Here is a 26,146-nt window from a genome sequence, read left to right on the forward strand (position 1 = left end):
GGTACTCCTCTGAGACAAAACTTTCAGAGGAACTATCACAGTTGAATTTGTGGTCTTACGAAAATCCACTGTTCTGCAGCCACCGCTGCTGACACTCAGCCAAACGGGCTCTGGAGTGGACCCCTAGCAAACTCCAACAGACCTGCAGCTGAGGGTCCTGTCTGGTAGAAGGAAAACTAACAAACAGAAAGGACATCCACACCAAAAACCCATCTGTACATCACCATCATCAAAGACCAAAAGTAGATAAAACCACAAAGATGGGGAAAAAACAGAGCAGAAAAACTGGAAACTCTAAAAAGCAGAGCACCTCTCCTCCTCCAAAGGAACGCAGTTCCTCACCAGCAACAGAACAAAGCTGGACGGAGAATGACTTTGACGAGTTGAAAGAAGAAGGCTTCAGATGATCAAACTACTCCAAGCTACGGGAGGAAATTCAAAACAATAGCAAAGAAGTTAAAAACTTTGAAAAAAAATTAGATGAATGGATAACTAGAATAACCAATGGAGAGAAGGGCTTAAAGGAGCTGATGGAGCTGAAAGCCAAGTTTCGAGAACTACGTGAAGATTGCAGAAGCCTCGGGAGCCGATGCGATCAACTGGAAGAAAGGGTATCAGTGACGGAAGATGAAATGAATGAAATGAAGCGAGAAGGGAAGTTTAGAGAAAAAAGAATAAAAAGAAACGAACAAAGCCTCCAAGAAATTTGGGACTATGTGAAAAGCCCGAATCTACGTCTGATTGGTGTACCTGAAAATGATAGGGAGAATGGAACCAAGTTGGAAAACACTCTGCAAGATATTATCCAGGAGAACTTCCCCAATCTAGCAAGGCAGGCCAACATTCAGATTCAGGAAATACAGAGAATGCCACAAAGATACTCCTCGAGAAGAGCAACTCCACATATTTGTCAGATTCACCAAAGTTGAAATGAAGGAAAAAATGTTAAGGGTGGCCAGAGAGAAAGGTCGGGTTACCCACAAAGGGACGCCCATCAGACTAATAGCTGATCTCTCGGCAGAAACTCTACAAGCCAGAAGAGAGTGGGGGCCGATATTCAACATTCTTAAAGAAAAGAATTTTCCACCCGGAATTTCATATCCAGCCAAACTAAGCTTCATAAGTGAAGGAGACATAAAATACTTTACAGACAAGCAAATGCTGAGTGATTTTGTCACCACGAGGCCTGCCCTAAAAGAGCTCCTGAAGGAAGCACTAAACATGGAAAGGAACAACCGGTACCAGCCACTGCAAAAACATGCCAAATTGTAAAGACCATTGAGGCTAGGAAGAAACTGCATCAACTAATGAGCAAAATAACCAATTAACATCATAATGACAGGATCAAATTAACACATAACAATATTAACTTTAAATGTAAATGGACTAAATGCTCCAATTAAAAGACACAGACTGGCAAACTGGATAAGGAGTCAAGACCCATCAGTGTGCTGTATTCAGGAAACCCATCTCACATGCAGAGACACACATAGACTCAAAATAAAGGGATGGAGGAAGATCTATCAAGCAAACGGAAAACAAAAAAAGGCAGGGGTTGCAATCCTAGTCTCTGATAAAATAGACTTTAAACCAACAAAGATCAAAAGAGACAAAGAAGGCCATTACATAATGGTAAAGGGATCAATTCAACAAGAAGAGATAACTATCCTAAATATATATGCACTCAACACAGGAGCACCCAGATTCATAAGGCAAGTCCTGAGTGACCTACAAAGGGACTTAAACTCCCACACAATAATAATGGGAGATTTTAACACCCCACTGTCAACATTAGACAGATCAACGAGACAGAAAGTTAACAAGGATATCCAGGAATTGAACTCAGCTCTGCACAAAGTGGACCTAATAGACATCTACAGAACTCTCCACCCCAAATCAACAGAATATACATTTCTTTCAGCACCACACCACACCTATTCCAAAATTGACCACATAGTTGGAAGTAAAGCTCTCCTCAGCAAATGTAAAAGAACAGAAATTATAACAAACTGTCTCTCAGACCACAGTGCAATCAAACTAGAACTCAGGATTAAGAAATTCACTTAAAACCACTCAACTACATGGAAACTGAACAACCTGCTCCTGAATGACTACTGGGTACATAATGAAATGTAGGCAGAAATAAAGATGTTCTTTGAAACCAACGAGAACAAAGACACAACATACCAGAATCTCTGGGACACATTCAAAGCAGTGTGTAGAGGGAAATTTATAGCACTAAAGGCCCACAAGAGAAAGCAGGAAAGATCCAACACTGACACCCTAACATCACAATTAAAGGAACTAGAAAAGCAAGAGAAAACACATTCAAAAGCTAGCAGAAGGCAAGAAATAACTAAAATCAGAGCAGAACTGAAGGAAATAGAGACACAAAAAAACCCTTCAAAAAATTAATGAATCCAGGAGCTGGTTTTTTGAAAAGATTAATAAAGTTGACAGACCACTAGCAAGACTAATAAAGAAGAAAAGAGAGAAGAATCAAATAGACACAATAAAAAATGATAAAGGCAATATCACCACCGATCCCACAGAAATACAATCTACCATCAGAGAATACTACAAACGCCTCAACGCAAATAAACCAGAAAATCTAGAAGAAATGGATAAATTCCTTGACACATACACCCTCTCAAGACTAAACCAGGAAGAAGTTGAATCTCTGAATAGACCAATAACAGGCTCTGAAATTGTGGCAATAATCAATAGCTTACCAACCAAAAAGAGTCCAGGACCTGATGGATTCAGAGCCAAATTTTACCAGAGGTACAAGGAGGAACTGGTACCATTCCTTCTGAAACTATTCCAATCAATAGAAAAAGAGGGAATCCTCCCTAACACATTTGATGAGGCCAGCATCATCCTGATACCAAAGCCTGGCAGAGACACAACCAAAAAAGAGAATTTCAGACCAATATCCTTGATGAACATCAATGCAAAAATCCTCAATAAAATACTGGCAAACCGAATCCAGCAGCACATCAAAAAGCTTATACATCATAATCAAGTGGGGTTCATCCCTGGGATGCAAGGCTGGTTCAACATACGCAAATCAATAAATGTAATCCAGCATATAAACAGAACCAAAGACAAAAACCACATGATTATCTCAAAAGATGCAGAAAAGGCCTTTGACAAAATTCAACAACCCTTCATGCTAAAAACTCTCAATAAATTAGGTATTGATGGGACGTATCTCAAAATAATAAGAGCTATCTATGACAAACCCACAGCCAATATCATACTGAATGGGCAAAAACTGGAAGCATTCCCTTTGAAAACTGGCACAAGACAGGGAAGCCCTCTCACACCACTCCTATTCAACATAGTGCTGGAAGTTCTGGCCAGGGCAATCAGGCAGGAGAAGGAAATAAAGGGTATTCAATTAGGAAAAGAGGAAGTCAGATTGTCCCTGTTTGCAGATGACATGATTGTATATCTAGAAAACCCCATTGTCTCAGCCCAAAATCTCCTTAAGCCGATTAGCAACTTCAGCAAAGTCTCAGGATACAAAATCAATGTACAAAAATCACAAGCATTCTTATACACCAATCACAGACAAACAGAGAGCCAAATCATGAGTGAACTCCCATTCACAATTGCTTCAAAGACAATAAAATACCTACGAATCCAACTTACAAGGGATGTGAAGGACCTCTTCAAGAACTACAAACCACTGCTCAATGAAATAAAAGAGGATACAAACAAATGGAAGAACATTCCATGCTCATGGGTTGGAAGAATCAATATCGTGAAAATGGCCATACTGCCCAAGGTAATTTATAGATTCAATGACATCTCCATCAAGCTACCAATGACTTTCTTCACAGAATTGGAAAAAACTACTTTAAAGTTCATATGGAACCAAAAAAGAGCCCACATCGCCAAGTCAATCCTAAGCCAAAAGAACAAAGCTGGAGGCATCACGCTACCTGACTTCAAACTATACTACAAGGCTACAGTAACCAAAACAGCATGGTACTGGTACCAAAACAGAGACATAGATCAATGGAACAGAACAGAGCCCTCAGAAATAATGCCACATATCTACAACTATCTGATCTTTGACAAACCTGACAAAAACAAGCAGTGGGGAAAGGATTCCCTATTTAATAAATGGTGCTGGGAAAACTGCCTAGCCATATGTAGAAAGCTGAAACTGGATCCCTTCCTTACACCTTATACAAAAATTAATTCAAGATGGATTAAAGACTTACATGTTAGACCTAAAACCATCAAAACCCTAGAAGAAAACCTAGGCAATACCATTCAGGACATAGGCGTGGGCAAGGACTTCATGTCTAAAACACCAAAAGCAATGGCAACAAAAGCCAAAGTTGACCAATGGAATCTAATGAAACTAAAGAGCTTCTGCACAGCAAAAGAAACTACCATCAGAGTGAACAGGCAACCTACAGAATGGGAGAAAATTTTTGCAACCTATTCATCTGACAAAGGGCTAATATCCAGAATCTACAATGAACTCAAACAAATTTACAAGAAAAAAACAAACAACCCCATCAAAAAGTGGACGAAGGACATGAACAGACACTTCTCAAAAGAAGACATTTATGCAGCCAAAAGACACATGAAAAAATGCTCATCATCACTGGCCATCAGAGAAGTGCAAATCAAAACCACAATGAGATACCATCTCAAACCAGTTAGAATGGCCATCATTAAAAAGTCAGGAAACAACAGGTGCTGGAGAGGATGTGGAGAAATAGGAACACTTTTACACTGCTGGTGGGACTGTAAACTAGTTCAACCATTGTGGAAGTCAGTGTGGCGATTCCTCAGGGATCTAGAACTAGAAACACCATTTGACCCAGCCATCCCATTACTGGGTATATACCCAAAGGACTATAAATCATGCCGCTATAAAGACACATGCACACGTATGTTTGTTGCGGCACTATTCACAATAGCAAAGACTTGGAACCAACCCAGATGTCCAACAACGATAGACTGGATTAAGAAAATGTGGCACATATACACCATGGAATACTATGCAGCCATAAAAAATGATGAGTTCATGTCATTTGTAGGGACATGGATGAAACTGGAAACCATCATTCTCAGTAAACTATCGCAAGGACAAAAAACCAAACACCGCATGTTCTCACTCATAGGTGGGAATTGAACAATGAGAACTCATGGACACAGGAAGGGCAACATCACACTCCGGGGACTGTTGTGGGTTGGGGGGAGGGGGAGGGGCAGCATTAGAAGATCTACCTTATGCTAAATGATGAGTTAATGGGTGCAGCTAACCAACACGGCACATGGATACATATGTAACAAACCTACACATTGTGCACATGTACCCTAAAACCTAAATTATAATAATAATAAAAAAAAGAATGTTAATAGTGCATAGGGTGTGCTATAGAAAATAAAACTTGTAGTCCTTGGTGAGAAAAAAAAAAAGAAAAATCAAATTTGGCAATCAATGTAATATTGATTCTTCACAAGTAAGAGAAACATCCAACAGACTTACTTATGCAATATGCACAGCCCCCATTGCATGAAAATACAGCTTAAGCTGATGTGACACCACTAAATCATTGTATCACGTACTGCCTAACTGCCATTTCACAATTGCCTAACTGCCATTCCTCAAAGCATTGTCTGGGGACTACTGGGGTCCACAGGACTCTTTCAGGAGTTCCCCAAGATCCTTTCAGATGTTTCTCCAGATCAAAACCATTGTCATAACACTAGTTTGCTTTTTTCACTTTCATTCTGTTATGAATATACAGAGAAGTTTATCAAAAAGGGACATAATGTGATGATGTTATTACCTGGGCAATTAATGGAAAGTAAAGTTGTGTACTAGAAATTTGAGAGAGAGTATGTGCATTTTCTGAGATTAACTCATTTTTTTCTCACTACTTCTACCACACTCTTAATAACTATTTCTGTTTATACTTGCTATAATCTTAGTTAACCTCATTATCATCCAATACATTGTGATTTTGAAATCCTAAAGTTTCCTTTGGGCCTATGTACAGACACAACAAGAAGTAAGTGTATCTTTTTGTCTTGTTTTGCAATGCTTTAATTTACAAAACTTGTAGTTTTAAAATTTTTATCTAAAATGTATTATTTTAGGATTTAGGAATTCTAAAATAAAAGAAAATGTATTTTCCTTATGTTTAAGGATGGCTCATTGGCTTAAAAACGGGAGATTTGAAGAGAAACTTTCTCAATCCTAGCTGCAACAGCTACATCTAAAGATATTGAAGAAGATAAGACTGACATGTCAGAGTTAGTGCTCTGACTCCTAGAAGGAAGGCATCTAATGCAAAGGAACAGGACAAAACTACAAATAACAAAAAATTAAAAATACGAATAAAGCTATCTTTCTCTTATTTTTTAATATATGTATATAATTTACCTATTGTCTTTTGCAATTGAACACTTGAATAGCATTTTAATGCCACTTAAGTTACAGCCTCATTTTGAGATGAATCATTGAACATTTAAAGAAAAAAGAATAAAATATTTTAGACATAGGTATGTTCTTTGTAAGCCCAATATTGTTTGTTAGGGCTTTTCAAACTAGAAGTGAAAAAGTCCTTGAAGCATTTTATAGGATAAATCATTGTTCTGCATTAGCTGGAGAAGTGCACACTAGCTGAGAGGCTAAAAGCTTTTGTACAGTTGACATTGCTGAATGTCTACTGGGTAACAAAAGTCAGGAAAAAGAAATGACTATAATTTTAAAATGACAGAGTTAATTTGTCTAATTAAATATTTAGTTGCTGCCATGAAACATGAGTTTAGAACTCTAATCTGCAGAATTATACTTTTGCCCTAAAATGGACAAATCTAAAGAATGACACTTGTTTTGATTCTATTTGTCTGGTATCAGTACTAACTAATCCTCAAAGATATTCATTTAAATGAGTTCTTATCAACGAACACAGGTATTACTGAAATAGTCAAAGTGTAGAATCACTTTAATTTCATGGTTTATAAAGCAACAAATATATTAACATTGCACTGATGGTGCAAAGGCACGGGTGGGTGCCCTAGCATTAAGCCAAGGCAACATCACAATGAGGTACTGACTGATGGTCATTGTAGCCTTCACTGCTATGTCGTCACAGTTTTTAAAAAAAGCAAGTTTCACTTAAAGATATCCTGATGAAGCAGTTAAAAATATCAATTCTATTATATCCAAAGATTAAATTTTAATTTAGATTCATATATTCTAGGTAATAATTATGTATTAATTATAGTATAAGCGAATATTTTCTAGAGATTAAATTTTAATATTCCATGTCACAAAATAAGAAGTACACATCAGCATTTCTGCTGTATCCTGAAGTGCTTGTCTCAAGCAAAGCAGCTGTAAGGTGAAGCAGCTGCTGTTTTTCATGGGATTCCGTTTTTACTTGAAAAACTGGCTAACAATCTATCGTTACTAAAACTTCAGTTTTTGGCAGATATTTTCTCAAAAATAAACAAAATAAGCCTGTCACTTAAAGGAAAACAACTGACACTATTTGTGGCCAATGATAAATTTTTGTGTTAGAATTTTGGAAAACTCATATCTATCACCATGGGCTTGACACCTTCCCTTTTTCTGATAAGACTGGTGGATATTAATGAATGTAATTCTTAAGCATTGTAGAATGAAATGTATAAACATTTGAAAGATCTGTGTAAATCAGTGAACCAATATTTTCCAAATGACAAATGTATGATGTTACAAAATCATTCATAAGTAAAAGATCCATTTGAAGTGCATGATAGACCAATGAATCAGTGTAGCAGAATACAGAAAGCTCATTGATACGATTTCAGATCCCTCATTGCAACTAACTTTTAAGAAACGATTACTTGTTGAGTTTTGGTGGAATATCAAAGAAGAAGATCCACAATTTTAAAAGGCTATTAAAATACTCTTCCATTTTCTAACTACACATCTCTGTGAGGCCAGGTTTTCTTCATTGATTTCAACCAAAACAACATATTGTAACAGATTGAAAGCAGAAGCAGCTATGGGTATCCAGCTGTCTTCTGTTAAACTACACATTAAGAAGATTTGCAAAATTGTAAAAAAGATGCCACTCTTCTCAATAATTTTTAAAGTAAAACATACAATTTATGTTAACATAAAATGGGTTTATTACGGTTAGTTTTAAATAAATTAATATTTTAAAACTTCTCATTTTTAATTTCTAACAATAAATATAATTGGTGGTGTTGATAAAAGCTTATCAACAGGCTTTCTAGAGAAAGGAGAAGCTATGATTTTTAGCATTTGCTAGTTTTCTGGTATAAATACTCGCACTATGGCCAGTTTCAAACAACAGTGTGAAGTCAACCAACTCACAATATTCCTGATACAATCCACACACAGTCCACATAAACAAAAGCTCTTTGGGGTCTTCAACAATTTTTAAGGAGGACTCCTTTTCACTCTCTTTGGAGAGCCATTGGTGCAGACCTTATGTAGCCAATTTATTTTAAATCCACAATCTAATTAAAATGAAGAAATATTTTAACTAACTTAGTACACTGATGATAGAGCAACTTATTTATTTTCTGAAGCAAAATCACTTTATAATATTAAAAAGAGTTTAGGCTAATATCTGGTAGTATAACACATGTCACTCATACTCTTACCTATAAAAGATTTTAGTGAGGTGTGGATTTAACACACACTGAGAGCAAAGGCAGTTACTTGTTTGAATAGTCAAAACCACCCTCTGCAACTGCATTTTTTGAAACTGTTCCTTTATACGCACAGTACTTTTTTTTTCAGATTCTAAGTAATAAACACAGGCAGTTTCAAAATTAGAAAAGAAAGAAAGGAGAAAAACTCACTACAGTTAGACGTTGCAAATATTTTCTTCATGAAACTATGCATCTGCTCAGAGTTAGCTGCAGAGAGTGACTAACATTTTCTACTAAGGCTTGTACCATGACGGCTCCCTTTGCTGAGGCTGTGTGTTAATTAAAATTAATTACACATGCCAGTAAATAGTTCCCCTTTGAATGCAGCAAGTTGAAGCAGAATAATATAATTTATGTGTAAGGAATATAATTCAAACCTTCACAGTATTTTCTTTCAGCAGGTATAGTTACTGAAGACATTCTTTATGGGTAAGTTGGTGTCACCATAAGTCAACTAAAGAAAACTGAAAATATATTAGACATGCAATGTTAAGTCACACAAAGATTCTTATTTGTAAATTGTTATTTTTAAAAGACAGGTTTATCATTAATATCTTGAGTGCATGATTGAGGTAGCTCAATTATCTTCATTTAGCATCATAGTTACAAGTGCTATTTGGCTTAAAGGCTTTTTTTTTTTTCAAATTCAAGAACTCCTAGGCAAGGTGTTATTACTTTAGTAATGTCAGGATAGTATATGGTAACACTGCTAATAATGGAAAACACTTACAGCTGCCAGAGATGCCATTATTCAACTCTAACTGAATTGAAACAGCAATAGACTTGAAGAACAATCCTCTTTGGACTTTTTATGTTTATTCTACTATTTGACGTAAGTTTTTTTCTTACTATATTCTACATGTCATCGCTAAAAACCTTATTATTCCAATAGTCAATAAAACATGCCCTTAGTTTCCTTTATTTTTGTTCTTGGGAGGCCTCTAAGACGGCCAAAGATATATTGGTATTTAGACATTTCCTTCAGGCTAGGCCCAGCTAGGGACATTTTCACAATCCTGCTTATTCATTTCTGAAGAGCTCTGCTCCCTAGATTGTTGACTGAAATACCTGAACACTTGCTGTCTTACTACTGGCTTCAGCCTGGGGGTCCCACGCTATCACAAATTCACAAAATCACCACCACACTGGCTAAAATGAAGCTGCAGCACACAACTCACTTTAATTTCATCCTTAACATAAGTAACCGAAATATAAACTTCTTCTTTGAAATAAAAGCCTGAAACAAGACAGACAATATCTTGAATCCAGTTTTTTAGAATGACTAATAGCTTTCAAAAAGAAAAGCTAATTTTTTAACAAAGGCTAGCAATTATTTGTATCAATCTCTTTTAGGTAGAATAGTGATCAATCTCTTTTAGGTAGAATAGTGATCTACCAGACTTTCTCTTACAGCTTACCACTACAGTGTCTCATTTAAAGCATGTCTCTTAGAATTGATCACATTTTTTCTGTAGCATGTTTACAACTAGCGATTGGGTCCCCTATCGTTAATGAACAGCAGCTGGGGTTGTTCTATGGCTCCCAAATGGAGGCACACTTCTGTCCCAAGCTGCAGTGTTTGTCTGAAGAGGGTAGTGGGGGAAGCAAATACTTGTTCCGGAAAATAGGTGGAGAGAGGGCAATGTGTTTGTTCTGAAATCCTAGAAGAAAAGTAAACTTGCTGTGAAGGACGTAATTTCTTTTTGTTCTTGAACTTTACACAGCCGTGTTGGGCTCATTCATCAACACAGTCTTTGGACAGAAACCTGAACATGAATGCCTCAAACACTTTGACCAAAATCCTTGCTGGCACTACTAATGGCTTCGGTTACAACTCCAGTTTAAATCCTTGGGAAGAAAGAAACTGAATCCTTCGGAAGAAAGCAACTGAAGTTGCTGATTCTATCCTATCAATCTCTTTGTTTGAAATACGCAAAGGCTCTTGAAAAGTACGATGCCTGATTCCCCTAGAAAAATGAATCTAGACTTCACACAGGTGTTTTAAGCATGAAGAATTCCTCCAAAATCTTTTAATGACATTTAAAGACGTTGAAAAGCACTAACTTGCTATTTTTCTCCCTCAAAAAGGGCAGCAACAATCATCCAAGTAGGGCATCATACTCCTATTTCATTTCAGAGTTTCATTTGAAAAACAATAAAGAATTTAAATTGATTGCTTTAAGTCACAGGCATTTCATACTCAAGAAATTATGTTGTCTTTCATGAGAATATATCTTAGCTGTGAAATCAATTGTCGCAGACTTAGTTCATAAAAACATTACCAAATTATATTTGATTTCTGTCTGGGTGTGATTGGTGAATCAAATAAACCAAATGGGCCGAGAATTTTGGTTCTCCAATCCATCCCTCTCCAGGCTCCCTTTAAAAATATTTTCCCCCTCCTCTCTGGTGTACCTAGGATTTCCTAATGATGCTATTTCACAACTAGAGGGACACTCTTAAAGGAAAAAGATGCAGTATTGAGAATTGGGAAACTTGTAACAAGCAGGATCAGAACCATATGACAACAAATATCTTTGCAATGAGGGACTAGAACAAAGGAAAAGAACAAACACAAAAACAGAGGTCTCTGTTTCCAAGATTTGGACTTGGAATGAGCTTTCAAAATATACAATGTTCTTTTTTTTTTTTTTTACTGACTTGCTGAACACATATTCCTATCCAGCCCCTTAAAAGGGAAAGCACAGGGTTTATCTTTCCAGATTTATAATGACAAATAAACATTACCCTCATCTTGTGAAGTCACAATCGATAACTGTAAGAGTCCTCAAGTCTCTGTCTGAGCCCTGTGAACTTAATAGTTCTAGCAGAAAAAAGAAGTGAAAACTTACGAACAGAGATTTGAAATTGTCTTCTGGCTCTCCTCCTGCTTAACTTTTAAAACTAATAGAAAACCTGGCCGGGCGCAGTGGCTCATGTCTGTAATTCCAGCACTTTGGGAGGCCAAGGTGGGCGGATCATGAGGTCAGGAGATCGAGACCATCCTGGCTAACATGGTGAAACCCTGTCTCTACTAAAAATACAAAAAATTAGCCAGGCGTGGTGGTGGGCGCCTGTAGTCCCAGCTACTTGGGAGGCTGAGGCAGGAGAATGGCGTGAACCTGGGAGGTGGAGCTTGCAGTGAGCAGAGATCATGCCACTGCACTCTAGCCTGGGTGACAGAGTGAGACTCCATCTCCAAAAAAAAAAAAAAAAAAGAAAACCTGAAGTTCGTCAATACTTTGCTAGAATTGAAGAAATAAAGATTTAGAGTGCTTAGTGTAGGTATCTACAAAGCATTTTTGAATAATAAATGTTAAGATTATGAGAACAATGTTAAGACAATTTACAATAAAACATCTATGCTTTTTTTTTTCTTAAAGGACAATGTCATAGAATTCTATTTAGTTCAAACAGCACTCATTTATACAGTTTGTATATTACCGAGGTTATTACTTTCTAAACGAAATATTTCCTTTTTTCCTCCAACTATTTCCTCTGAGAGTTTGAATCTGTATTTCCATTTTCATCCCACTTGCATTTGAAGTTCTAGGCTTCTAAAGCTTACTTACTTTAAGAATGCTTTATATTAGCAATTGCCATTATTTCCATCTTCTCCATATAACAGAGGGGGGAAGTTTTACACCCATGCATTCATTCCTTCATGCTTTTGAGCTCACAAAAATGCCAGGCACTGTGTTAGGTCCTGGGGATACAGCAATGAATAAGAAAAACAGCCTCTCCCTCATGGAAAGCAGTCTCACAGCAGAGAAGTTATAGAATTGTTACATTTTAATTAATTTAACATATCATTGTGTTAAAACCAGAAGGAAGAATAAGGTATTAAAATGTTCACTTAACACACTCCATTTCTTAAACTCATTGTTCAGGTGATCCCCATAGTAACACTACTCATGCCTGAGTGCCACCAGTTCACTTGTGTTCACCTCTGGACAACAATATATCAGGTGTCAATTGGTCTCATATCTAGTGGGATTTTTTTTCTGACTGAAGATAAAGCATGGGGAAAACCAAATTTTTATATCACACGTGAAGTTACAGAAACAGTACAATGAACTCTAGGTCAATTGAGAATGATAAAGTGTTTCTACTCTCAAACTGATTTATTTTTTCCCTCCACCAGATACTCATAGTTAGAGGGTATTACACACACCTCTACTGGAAAGGTGACCCACCCACACTCCAAGGGGGAAAGTAGGATAACATATTTCATTTCTCTACTGGGGTTGGGACTGATTACTGACTGAATCATCTGACAAATAAAAACCTTCCTGAATCAGAGTATTTAGAAGACAAGCAATTCTCACTTAGTATTTTGTGAGGCAAGAAGTAATGTCTTAAACATTGTTTTGACAAAAGTGGGATAAAAATGAAATAAAATAATTTATCCAGGTGTCTTGTTTATGTTGTACAAAGAAGCTTAATTAAATTGTGTTCCTTACACAGTATTTCATTCCGGAGTCCAGAATATTACATGCTTTTTACCTTACTGAAATTCTGATAAATATGAGTCTCTGCCATCCCTATTTAGGGAAGAGTAATTGTTCCTTTTTTAATGTAGATCCGACACTTAACTATATCCAATTGAGACATGATCTTTTAGACAAAGCATTGTATACCACCCAGAATATTCATTTAAACACTTTTTCAAACAAATTTAAACTCTGAGCATGTCTTAGTATAGAAATGTAGCCATAGATGTATACAAATGAACAACCTGACTGTAATTTCTTTCCAGCTAACAAGTGGAAAAATATACCACCACTCAACAATGCAAATAAAGGGTCATACTTTCAGAATGCCTAAAGAGCACACACTATCTATATTACGGCATTGCTTGACATTTATTGAGTGTCAGCAGTATGCTGGGGACTAAGTGGAGTAGTGAAGCATCCTAAAATCACTTTCTATAGGAAAAGGGGGAGGAGGTGAATTGGAACACTTGGTAATATTGATAAACCATATCCTGAATTGAAGCGACAAAGTAGAAAGAATGCCTTATTTTAAAAGAAAACAAGGCTCTACAACCCCAAGGAGTGCTCAGAAAACACCATGTGTCTGCCCTACAAAGCCCTGGACAGAAACAGGTCTCTGTTGGCTACCAAAGCTGACATACCTTGAACCAAATGGGCCTTAGCATGACCTTAAAACTGAAGGCCTGCCTGGGGAGAGCCGAGAGAAGCACAGTGAGGCCATTATCTAGACATACTTCTACCAGAGAAAACATGGCATTTCTAACAAAATCAAATAGAACAAAAACCTGGAGGAGCATTTGAATCCTTAGTTTAGACCATGCCACAGTGAACTTCAGGAGTCTGTTAACTAAAATTTAACTTTTAATTTATGATTAGGTGAAGCAATTAATGTGAGAACAGAGTATCACAATGTTAGTCTCCCCAGATATCTATGATGCCATCTTTGAAAGAGCCAGAGGAAGGCTCAGGAATGGGTATTCTTACCTGGAGTTTATGTAGGCTAAATCAGTCTGAGTGTGAAATTCGCTCTCCTCAAGTGCTGAAGTCACTGCAACTAGCAACAAATCCTTCCATTTATAAATCTTAGCACTGAAACACTGTTTAAAATGGCTCAAAAATCTGGTCACCCGGCTTGTAAAGATTATATTAATTCACCAGGACACCGAAGCCTTTTTTTTTTTTTAAAGGATGTTAAATGTATTAATTCCCACACACCTGATGATGGGGGACTACAGAGTAACTCTTTTAAAGTTTATATAGTGGAAAGCTGAAATAGCAGCTGAATGAGCTCTTAGGAATAATGTGGCCATACAAATAGCCATGGCTAAAAGTTTGTCAGGAACTGTAGCAGGAGCACTGGTCAGTTCCATGCAGGGCTTTAAAAATGAGACTAAAAGCATTCCATGGAAATTTGTATGATCTTACAGTAAACTGAAATCCCTATACAATAAGTTAGAAATCTCTTCATTGCTGATCTCTTAGGAGCAATTCCAGTTAAAGCCTTAGGCAGAATTCCTGTTCCATAGTTAATCTCTAAACTACAGTATCAGAAACAGCCTTGAGTTAGGAGACATTAGACCTGGGTTGTAGTTCTGGTTCTCTCATTAACTGTTTTTGTGACATTAGGAAGGCATTTAACTGTTATAGATATTAGCTCCTTAACCTGTGAGGTAAGAAAGACCGACAAGATTATCTATAAGGTCCTGGAAACCCCCGGAAAGCCATGATATTTTAAACTTGCATTGGTGTTCAAACAGAAACTCAGCTCCAAGTCGATGCATCTCATATAGGTCTGCTGAATGGATAAACAAATTGATCCAAAACACTGATGTGGAGGACAGGGATAAAAATTACAAAGTAATGGAGGCATTTAGAAAATCTATTCTAAATTAACCAAGCATAACCTCATCTAAAGGCAAGGAACAAGAACACTTATTTTCTTATAAGGTCTTGTCTCAGAAGAGAAAACAAATTAGGAACATAACTTCAGAATCAATATAAGTGGTGAAAAGAATGTAATTTTAGAATAGTTGATAGAATTATACTAAGCATATGGGCTTTTGAAAGATGCATGATTTTACCACAACACAGAGTATTAAAATACATAAACTGACGTGGGTAAGTCCAGTTCAATAAATTCTATGGAAACACAAAGGAATGTTTTTATTTTTGTCACTAGGGCTCATCTTGCCTTTGAAATTAGCTTCTTCTCATTCAGAAGGGACTAGCAACAGATTAAAACATTTCTTGCTATTGGCTTTGACTAATACTATTTCCCATTTGAAGTAGTCTTTTTCTGTGTCCTCTAAATCAATTTATGCCATGACCTAATGAAAGTCACCTTCTATGATGCTAACTCTTTTGCTGTGGCTAAATACTATGCTGTCTGCTATTCTGACACTTCAGAACTGCAGTGGAATACCCTATCCTGTAATCTAGTTAGATGTTACCTTACACACTATAACTCATTGATTTCATGTATAATAATCTCACAACTAAACTTCATTTTCTTCTTTTCTAACATAGTCCTTCCGTTTTAAGTTCAATGAAAAATAACTGTATGACGCTCACTAGTGATTGCAAATGTTCTCAAAACAAGAAAACATCTTATATTTTATTTGGAGTATGATATGATTTGGCTGTGTCCCCACCCAAATCTCATCTTGAATTGTAGCTCCCATAAATCCCACGTCATGGGAGGGACGAACTGGGAGGTAATTTAATCATGGAGACTGGTTTTTCCCATGCTGTTCTCATAATAGTGAATAAGTCTCACAAGATCTGATGATTTTATAAAGGGAAGTTCCCCTGCACATACTCTCTTGCCTGCCACCATGTAAGACATGTCTTTTGCCTTCTGCTGTGATTGTGAGGCCTCCCCAGACATGTGGAACTATGAGTCCATGAAACCTCTTTTTCTTTATAAATTATCCAGTCTCAGATATGTCTTTATTAGCAGCATGAGAACAGACTAATACACAGTACCAATACTGACATTCAGGATGGATAATAAATTTCATTGATACTTTGGAATGCATAACAGAATAAATTGGAATTTCATTCCAATTGATACTTTGGAATGGATAACAGATACTTTGTTACTTTGATGCTTTGGAATGGATAGCAGAATAAATACTTGTTGAGAGAATAAATTATTGCTATTTCTCTCTAATCAGTTTGTAAAACTTTCATGTGTGTATACACACGGAATCCCAGGTTGACCTTCTAAGTTCACTATTATCACAGTCTCACCCCTAGCAGAAATCAGGAACATAGTTTTTTGTTTCTACAATCTATTGATAATGAAAGGCCACTTCATTTCAGCCAAAACTGCAGGAAGAAAATAAAAACTATTTCCTATAAGACATATGAAAGACATTATTTTACATGCCAAAACTCCAAAATAAAAGAATTCTCAATTGCTTTCTCCCTCCAAAAGAGGAAATACAACTTTTCTCACTTTTGCCACTGGATGGCATCAATTTCAATAACCAAAAGGTTTGGATTTTAATGTCCACAAAAAATAATAATAATAAGATCTTGGGTGAATCCAGGAACCTCCAAAGGTCACATCCTCAGTGAAAAGATGGACTAAAAAAAGTTTGTCCACTAGCAAACAAAAATGACATGCAAGTATATCATGGCATGGTCAAATACAAAGAGGGTGCTTCAAGATGGCTGCCTAGATGAATCTGGTATTTGCCTCTCGCATGGAAAAGAACCAAAATAGTGAGTGGATAATCATACTTTGAGTAGATAATCTAAGAGAGAACACTGGAATTCAACAGAGAAGTGACAGAAAGCACCAAAAGCAAGAAAAGAGAGGGACACAGTTCAGTTGCATCAGCTGAGAGTCTGGAGTGGCTCCTTAATGTGGGGAAAGGGTGAATGAGAGACCCCCAGTAGACCACATTTCTGCTGGAGATTCCTACAGTCCTAGCCATGAGAGAACACCTCAATCCTTATGAATTCTGAGACTAACATAGAGAGCTGTCTGGAGACCACATGAAGGCACTGCTGCATACACCATTTTGAGAGCACAGCCCCCACCCCACCAAGTTGCATTCTGCTCCATTGCCAGGGCTAAGGCAGGAGCCACAGACAGTGATACCACGCCCATCCTACCTACCTGTGGCCCTCTGCAGAGGGGTAACTGCATATTTTCATATGCCCCCAAGGACAAATGCCACTGCCCACAACCACCACTGCTGCAAGCTGCTGTGGAGCCAAGACACAAATGAAGCCCATGTTCCCAGCCCCCAGCTTATGGCTCCACCCAGGGAAAGCAACCATAGGCTTCCCAGTAGAAGGGCTACAGAGAGCCATTTCTGCTCTCACCTAAGCATTTTTCCAGTGGTCTGGGGATCACCCTACCTCTGCCTACCATAGCCAGTACCACTGAAGGGTCTGAGAGCAAGTCCACCTGGCTCAGCTCCACTCCCTCCCCCTTTACCCAAGCATACCATCCAGGGACATGGGCATCACTTATACACACCTTCCAGGGGCCTGAGCATCACCTGCATGTACTTTCCAGGGGCCTGAAGATCACCCAGCCCAGTTGACCACCTGTGGCACCTAAGCACTTCTCCCAGGGTCTGAGACCAGCCATATTCAACTTGCACTACCACCACAGCTGGCACCCAACCGTACACACCACCTGAAAGTCTGTGGGCCAGCTCACCCAACCTCTTGCAGCCACTGCTACCACAGGTGTGGACCACTTGGGTCCCAGATGGTTGTTCCACCATTGCTACTGCCATTGCCCATGACACACCCACTGCCCAGGGGCTTAAGAACCTGTTCACTTGCCAGACCCACTGATGCCATTACCAGCACCTGAGAAAGCAACCTGGAGGCACAAGAATTGGCCTTCCTGGACCTACCAACACCAGCACCAGCGCACACTGGCCTGGGGCCTAAAGACTGGCCCACCTAGTGTTATAGTACTCAGCAAAACTTTATCATAGCCTCTACTAATAACAACTGCATTCTAAGCCACCAAGGTAGTCTCAGACACCACTGATGCTGTCTACAAATGAAGAAGTCATACAGAGACTACACCACTACGCATAGTCAGATTCAAAAGCAAAGTACCCTGCCCAACCAATACCATAGATACATGTCAGAAAAGAGTTCTCCTTTTCAAAAGCAATTTCAAAAAAATTAGAAGAAGCAACAGTTATACCAGATGTGTAGATATCAACGTAAGAACACAGGAAACATGAAAAAGCAAGAATATTTGACACCTTGAAAGGAACACAGTAATTATCCAGCAACAGATCCCAAAGAAATTTACTAGTCAGACATAGTGGCATGTGCCTATAGTCCTAACTACGCAGGAGGCTGAGTTGGGAGAATCACTTAAGCCCAGTGGTAGGAGGCTGCTATGATCAAATCACTGCACACCAGCATGGGTGACAGAGTGAAGCCCTGTCTCAAAAGAAGGAAGGAAGGAGAGGAAGGAAGAAAGAGAGGGAGGGAGGGGAAATTCATGAAATCCTAGGGAAAAATTAAAAATACTATCACTAAAGAAGCTCAGAGAGATACAAGAAGATTCTGAAAAACGATACAAAGAAATCAGAAAAACAATTGAGGATATGAATGAGAAATTTACCAAAGAGATATAATTTTTTAAAAAGCAGAAATTTTGGAACTGAAGAATTCATTGAATAATATACAAAATACGTTCAAAAGCTTCAACAGTAAGACAGAGCAAGCAGGAGAAAGAATCTCAGAACTTGAATATAGATCTTTTGAAATAACCCAGTCACACAAAAATAAAAATAACAACAAAAAGATTAAAACCTTCAAGACATATGGGACATCATAAAGCATCCAAATATTCAAATTTTTGATGTCCCAAGAAACAAAGAAAAAAATGAAAGAATTAGAAAACCCATTTAATAAAATAATAGGTTAAAAACTTCAAAACTTAGCAAAATATTTAGACATTCAGATATAGTCAAAGATCCCCAAATAAATACAATTTGAAAAGGTCTTCTTCATGGCATATTATAGTCAAACTGTCAAAAATCAAAGACAAAGAGAAAAAAATTAAAAACAGCTAGAGAAAAGTATCTAGCCACCTATATAAAGGAACCCCATCAGACTAACAGCAGATTTCTCATCAGAACCCTAACAAGACAGGAGAGAATGGGATGATATCTTCACAGTGCCAAAAGAAAAAATGTGCTAGCCAAAAATATTATGCCCAGCAAAATTATCCTTCCTAAATGAAAAGGATATAACGTCTTTCACAGATGAGCAAAAGCTAACAGATACATCACCACTAGACCAGCCCTATAAGAAATACTTAAGGGAGACCTACACCCAAAAGCAAAAGAATAATAACTACCATTATGAAAACACATGCAAATATAAAAATCACTAGTGGAGTAAACACAGAAACAAGGAAGGGAAAAATCTTAAATGTAACCACTACAGAATGCCATCAAACCATGAAGATAAATTATGAGAGAAAAAGAAAGGAAAAAAGGATATACAAAACAATAAGGAATAAAGTAATAAAATGATAAGAAGCCCTCACATGTCAATAATAACCTTGAATGTAAACAGATTAAACTTTGCACTTAAAAGATATAGACTGGATGAATGAATTTTTAGAAATGATCTAACTATATGCTGCTTAGAAGAAATTCTCACCTATAAAGACATATATAAACTGAAAATAAAGGAATGGAAAAAGATGTTCCATGTAAATGGTGCTCAGAAGTGAGTAGGAGTAGCTATACTTACATCAGATAAAACAGACTTTAAGTAACAAAAAGTGACAAAATTATTATATAATGAAACAGGTGTCAATTCATCAAGAGGATATAATGATTGTAAACATGTGTGCTCCCAACACCAGAGCACCCAGATATATAAAGCAAATATTACTAGACCCGAAGAGAAAGACTCTAATACAGGAATAGTTGGGACTTCTACACTCCACTCTCAGCATAAGACAGATCGTCTAGACTGAAAATTAACAAAGAAACATTGGATTTACACTGCATGTTAGACCAAATAGACCTAACAGACATTTACAGAACATTTCATCCAACAGCTAAGGAATAAACATTATTCTTAATCAGCACACAGAACATGTCTAGGGTAGACCATATAGTAGGACACAAAACAAATCTCAAAACATTTTTAAAAATCAAAATCATATCAAGTATCTTTTCAGACAACAATGGAATAAAAACAGAAATCAATAACAAGAGACATTTTGGAAACAGTACAACTACAAGGAAAGTGAAAAACATGCTCCTGAATCACCACTGAGTCAAGAGAAAAATTAAGGAGAAAATTTAAAAATTTCTTGAAAAAAACAGAAATCAAAACACAATGTATCAAAACCTATGAAATAAAGCAAAAACAGTGGTGATGGAGGTTTATAGCAATAAATGCCTACATCAAAAGAAATAGAAAGATTTTAAATAAACAATACAATGATGGATCTCAAGGAACTAGAGATGTAAGAACAAACAAAACCCAGAATTAATAGAAGGAAATAAATAATAAAGATAAGAGTGGAACTAAATGAAATGGAGATGAAAAAGACAATACAAAAGATCAAAATGAAAAGTTGCATTTTTAAAAAGATAAATAAAATCAATAAGACGCTCATAAGACTAATCAGGAAGACAGAAGACTTAAATAAACAAAATCAGAAATAAAGAAGATACTACAACTAATACAGAAATACAAAAGATCAGAGCTTATTATAAAAAACTATGCACTAACAAACTAGAAAACCTAGAAGAAATGGATACATTCCTGACAATACAACCTACCAAGATTGAATCAGAAAGAAATAAAAAACCTGAACCAACCAATAATGAGTAATGAGATTTAATCTGTTGATGGTGGTGAGGAGGTGGAGAAAAGGGAACATACACTGTTGGTGAGAATGTAAATTAGCACAGTTATTATGGAAAACAGTATGGCAATTTCTAAAAATACTAAAACTAGAACTACTTCATTACTGGGTATTCGGTCAAAGAAAAGGAAATCAGTGTATCAAAGAGACACATGCACCCCCATGTCTATTGTAGTACTATTCACAATAGCAAAGATACGGAATCAACCTAAATGTTCTAAATGGATGAATAGATAAAGAAAAGGTGGTATATTTACACAATGGAATACTATTTGCCATAAAAAGAGAATAAAATCATGTCATTTGCAGCAACATGGATAGAAGTGGGAATCACTATGTTAAGTGAAGTAAGCCAAATACAGGAAGATAAATATTGCATGTACTTGCTCATAAATAGGAGTTTAAAAAGTTTATCTCACGGAGGTAGTTGGTAGAATGATATATACCAGAGGGTGGAAATAATGTGTGTGTGTGTGTGTGTGTGTGTCTGTGTGTGTGTGTGTGTGTGTGTGTGTGTGTTGGTGGGGGTTGGGGAGAGAGGATGAAGAAAGGTTGGGTAATGGGTACAAACATATAGTTAGAAGGAATAAATTCTAATGTTCAATACTAGAGTATGGTGACTATAGTTAGCAACAATATATTGTATATTTCAAAATAGCTAGAAGTGAGGACTTGGAATGTTCTCAACACATAAATGATATACACTTGTGACGGTGAATATCCTAAATACTCTGATTTGATAATTACATATGCTATGCATGTAATAGAATATCACATGTACTCCATAAATATGTATAAATATTATGTATCAATAAAAAATATTAACCAAAAAGTTAGTGTAGCTATATCAACATGAGACAAAATAAATTTTAAGGCAAAGTGCATTATTAGGAATAAAGAGGGCTGTCGCAAAATTATTTTTTCAAGTCACCAGGAAAATACAACACTAAATTTGTATGAATCTAATAACATAGATTGGACTTAAGCAAAAACTGGCAGGCTTATTCAAGCTCACAATCACAAAGCGACCTTTTTAATGCTCATCTGATAAAATAAGATTCTTTGTGAGTTTTTATTTGTCTCCCTGCCTATTCCCCTTTCTAGACAGTATCTAAAATGTTTAATTGTCTTTGTCTATTTGATTCACAGGTGTATTTTAAGCATAGAACAGTATCTGGCACATAACAGCTGCCTAATATATACTTGTTGAATGTTGGAATTATTTGAGATGAAGAAAAGATAATGACTATAGATATTGCAAAATACAATTAACAAGCATAATCCAATCAGCTCTCATGGAACCTACACTTCCAAGCTAGTAAATGTGCATTCTCCTCACGTATATGTGAAATATTTATTAACACCATATACTAGACCATATTATTTGGTCACAATACAATTAAGTTACAAATCAATGATATAAAACAATAAGATTCCCCGCATTCTAAAATGTAAAACACACTTTTAAATAGCTCAAAGAAAAAACATGATGAAGAATAGGAAACAGAACTGAATGGTAATAAAATTGTTAAATTTCAAAAATTGTAGTAGGCAGCTAAACACTACCTGGAGAGAAATCTATAGATTTATATGCAGATATATAAGAAAAGGAAAGGATAAAAATTGATGAGCTACACATCTAAATTAAGAAGTTTGAAAAGACCCAAAATGTAAACACAAGAAAATACAAAGAAGGAAATAATTAAGAGAACAGAAATTATTGGAATAGAAAAAATATACACAATAGATGTTCAAGAGTGCCACAAGCTGGTTCTCTGAAAAGAGACAAAACTCTAGCAAGAGTGATCATAAAAAAAGATAAGGATTAATATTAGAAATAAAAATCAGTCAAATTTCAGATACAACAGAGACTTAGAAAAATAAAATATTAAGAAATAGTTGGTGCAATATATTTAAAGCAAAACAGAATGAACAATTTTCTAGAAAAAATATAATTATTCAAACGGATCCATGGAACAAACAGAAAACCTAAATAAATCTGAAATCATTAAATATATTCAATCACTAGTTAAAAGCCCACTTACCAAAAATACTTTCTAGGGCCAGATGATTCTACAGGTTACTTCCACCAAACAGTCAGTTAATAGTTAATCCCTATCTTTTATGAAGGGTTCCAAAGAACAACGAGGACTTATTTTCACCTCAATTTATGAAGCTAACAGAACCTTGATACTAAAACCAGGCAGAAATAATATAAAAAGGAAATGTATGGGCCAATCTAACTCATTTTAGCATTTGCTAAAATACTAGCAAAACTTAAGCCAAGAACTCATAATAAAGAATAGCACATTGTGACCTAAGTTTAATCCCAGGAGACAAAGGATGGTTTCACATTAGAAGGTCTATTAGTATATTTCACCACATGAACAGATTAAAGAAGAAGAATCATACAGTCTTCCAGGTGGAGAGGTTGATAAAATTCAACTCCTAAGCATGATTTAAAAATGAAAACAGAAACCTTAGTAACTAGAAACACAAGAAATCTTCACCTGATATCAGACATCTATCAAAAGGTATTTCACTATACAATTTTTTAAATCATCCTTAAATTATCCTTAAAATGAGAAACAAGACAAGGATTCCAGCTTGTAGTCAACATTGTACTGGAGGTCCTTGCCAGCACAAAAATGTTTTAAAGGAATTAGCATTTCAAAGGAGAAGACAATGGCCAATGTGGGTACATCTATATACTCACTGAGGTCACTGAGAAGTGGCAGCAGAATTCAATACCTTTTTAGAACTCCAAGATTCCAAAATATCTAGAGTTTTCAAAATCCAAAGTTTCCTTATTTCGGTGACTTTTGCTGTCTTTAAAATCCACAGTTGTATTTTATGAAAAATGATAGTCTACCATAGCCTTGTTTTTACCTTACACCCAGCTTTTTTATAACCTGGAGTTTTCAGGTTGACCACGGATTCAATTTTGTTTGACTTCCTGTTTGACAGTCACCTGTTCGACAGTCACCTGTTCCACTCTGCATCTAGGCAAGAAGGCTGAGCACACCTCTGATGATTGCTTTAGAATCTCCTGATTCTCTGCTGCTCTGATGAAGGCATGTAAACTAGTACTGAGCTTGGCTGCAGTGTGGCAGACTCACTACTATTCTCTCTAGAAAACCTTTTTATTCTTTATTATTTTTAGTGTGTTTTCATAAGCTGCTCTCAAATAATACTGTCTTCAAAAATCCCATTTGAATATTTGGTAGGGGAGTTAGTTGTATTTAATTTTCTTTCCTGTCGATTCTTTAAATGGCTTGCTTTGTGGTTTTACTAAGTATTTTTGTATTATGAGTCACTCTGAGCAACTGACTGGGAATGTAAGAAGATGCCTTCTTTTGCTATTTTAATTTACTGTGTGATTGACCCTGGGCCAGTCATTGAACCTAATCAAGTAACGTCATTTATTGCTAAATAAAGATAAAAGGCAGCCTTGAAAAATGGGTTAAAATTAGATCCTGTTACCTAATGACTCACTGTCTTAATAACTGACTCACACAAATTAATTAGCTTTTTCCTATAAAATTTTCATTTGGAAAAACTCTCCTTTATTATCCTTTCCTAGTTGTACCCCTTTTACACTTCTCTAGTCCATCCTCTCTTACCTCTCCATTTGCTTATTTAACTTTACTGCTAAATTTCAGTGAAGATCATGGCACTCTGTGATGATCAGCTCAAAATACAGTTTTGATACTGCACATGAACAGCAGAACAAAATAAGCACACAATGGAAAATGAGTGGAAGGAAAAGTATACTTAGAGGAAGTCCTGATACAAGTTCCAGCTCCCCCATGCACTAGTTTTATGACCTTAAGAAAGTGAGTGAACATCCCTGAGCCTATACTTTCTTATTTGTAACTGTATCCTTTTGACCTCAAAGGCAGTTGTTACAAAAACCAATGACAATGAATGTAGACAGCACTTCGAAAAACTGTAAAATACTACACATTTTTATTCGCCTTAACTGAATAATTCTATTCACTGAATTTAGTCATAGTATATGAAATTTGTCTGCTCTTCAAGAAGAGCTTAAGTGATACCCGTTCATGTTAGACAGATACTTAAAAAATTATCGTAGAGTAGTTTGTAAGTATGTAAACAATATATTGGGACAAGAAAGACTTTAAGGTAATAGAATGTAGCTTTAAGAATGGACAGACTGGGTGTAGTGGCTCATGCCTGTAATCCCAGCACTTTGGGAGGCCAAGGCAGGAGAATCTCTTGCACCCAAGTAGTTTGAGGTCAACTACATACAAAACAATTTTTAAAACATTATCCAGACACAGTAGCATGCACCCAGTAGTCCCAGCTACTCTAGAGGGCTGAGGTAGGAGTATTGCTCGAGCCCAGGAGTTCGAGGCTGCAGTGAATCATAATCACAGCACTGTTTCCGGTCTGGATGACAAAGCGAGATCCCATCTCAAAAAGAAAAAAAAATGGATGAAGAATTATTTTCATGCCAGGTGGAAAAGCAAGAAATAATTAGTTAACACTTGAAGATCTTTTTTAGTCTGAGTTTTTATATTTTGAAGCCATAACCCATGGTGGAATTTAAAAATACAAAATAAATGAAAGGAAAACTGAAGAGCAGACAAATTTCAAGGTATGACCAAAGGAACTATTTTCAAATATGATCTCTGAATCATGTAGAACTTCAAGGAAAAAAATCTGAAGACAGGAACTGTTTCAATTTCTTACCTTTGCTCTGTATTAAAGAGTGCAAAGATGTGCTTGCTAGACATAAAGCTCTTTTCCACATCCCGAACTTTCAGGTTGTCCAAAGGAAGCATGTACTTCTTTTCTTTTTCCTATTATGACAGACAGAAAAGAGGGAGAGGAGAGGAGAGGAGAGGAGAGGAGAGGAGAGGAGAGGAGAGGAGAGGAGAGGAGAGGAGAGGAGAGGAGAGGAGAGGAGAGGGGAAAGACAGAAAATTGACTTTAATAAAAGATCTTCAGGCATGCCAATGGCAACACATCACCTGAGTTGGCTAACACTTGATTACACTATCTTGATAATATCACCACATGCTATTTT

The 26,146-nt window shown here is 36.5% G+C and overlaps 1 protein-coding gene across 8 annotated transcripts in view; it reads right to left on the minus strand.

Moving 5' to 3' along the window:
• DNM3 (dynamin 3) overlaps positions 1 to 26,146 on the minus strand; it is a 600,443-nt gene that overhangs the window by 144,413 nt on the left and 429,884 nt on the right. For all 8 annotated transcript variants that reach the window (XM_012511535.2, XM_030823969.1, XM_003258880.3 and 5 more), the window contains one exon: positions 25,810 to 25,919. In XM_012511535.2, coding sequence (XP_012366989.1) covers positions 25,810 to 25,919 — 110 coding nt within the window. The remainder of the gene's footprint in view (positions 1 to 25,809; positions 25,920 to 26,146) is intronic.

This window comes from Nomascus leucogenys, chromosome 12, assembly GCF_006542625.1.
Source record: "Nomascus leucogenys isolate Asia chromosome 12, Asia_NLE_v1, whole genome shotgun sequence".
Taxonomy (NCBI): Eukaryota; Metazoa; Chordata; class Mammalia; order Primates; family Hylobatidae; genus Nomascus; species Nomascus leucogenys.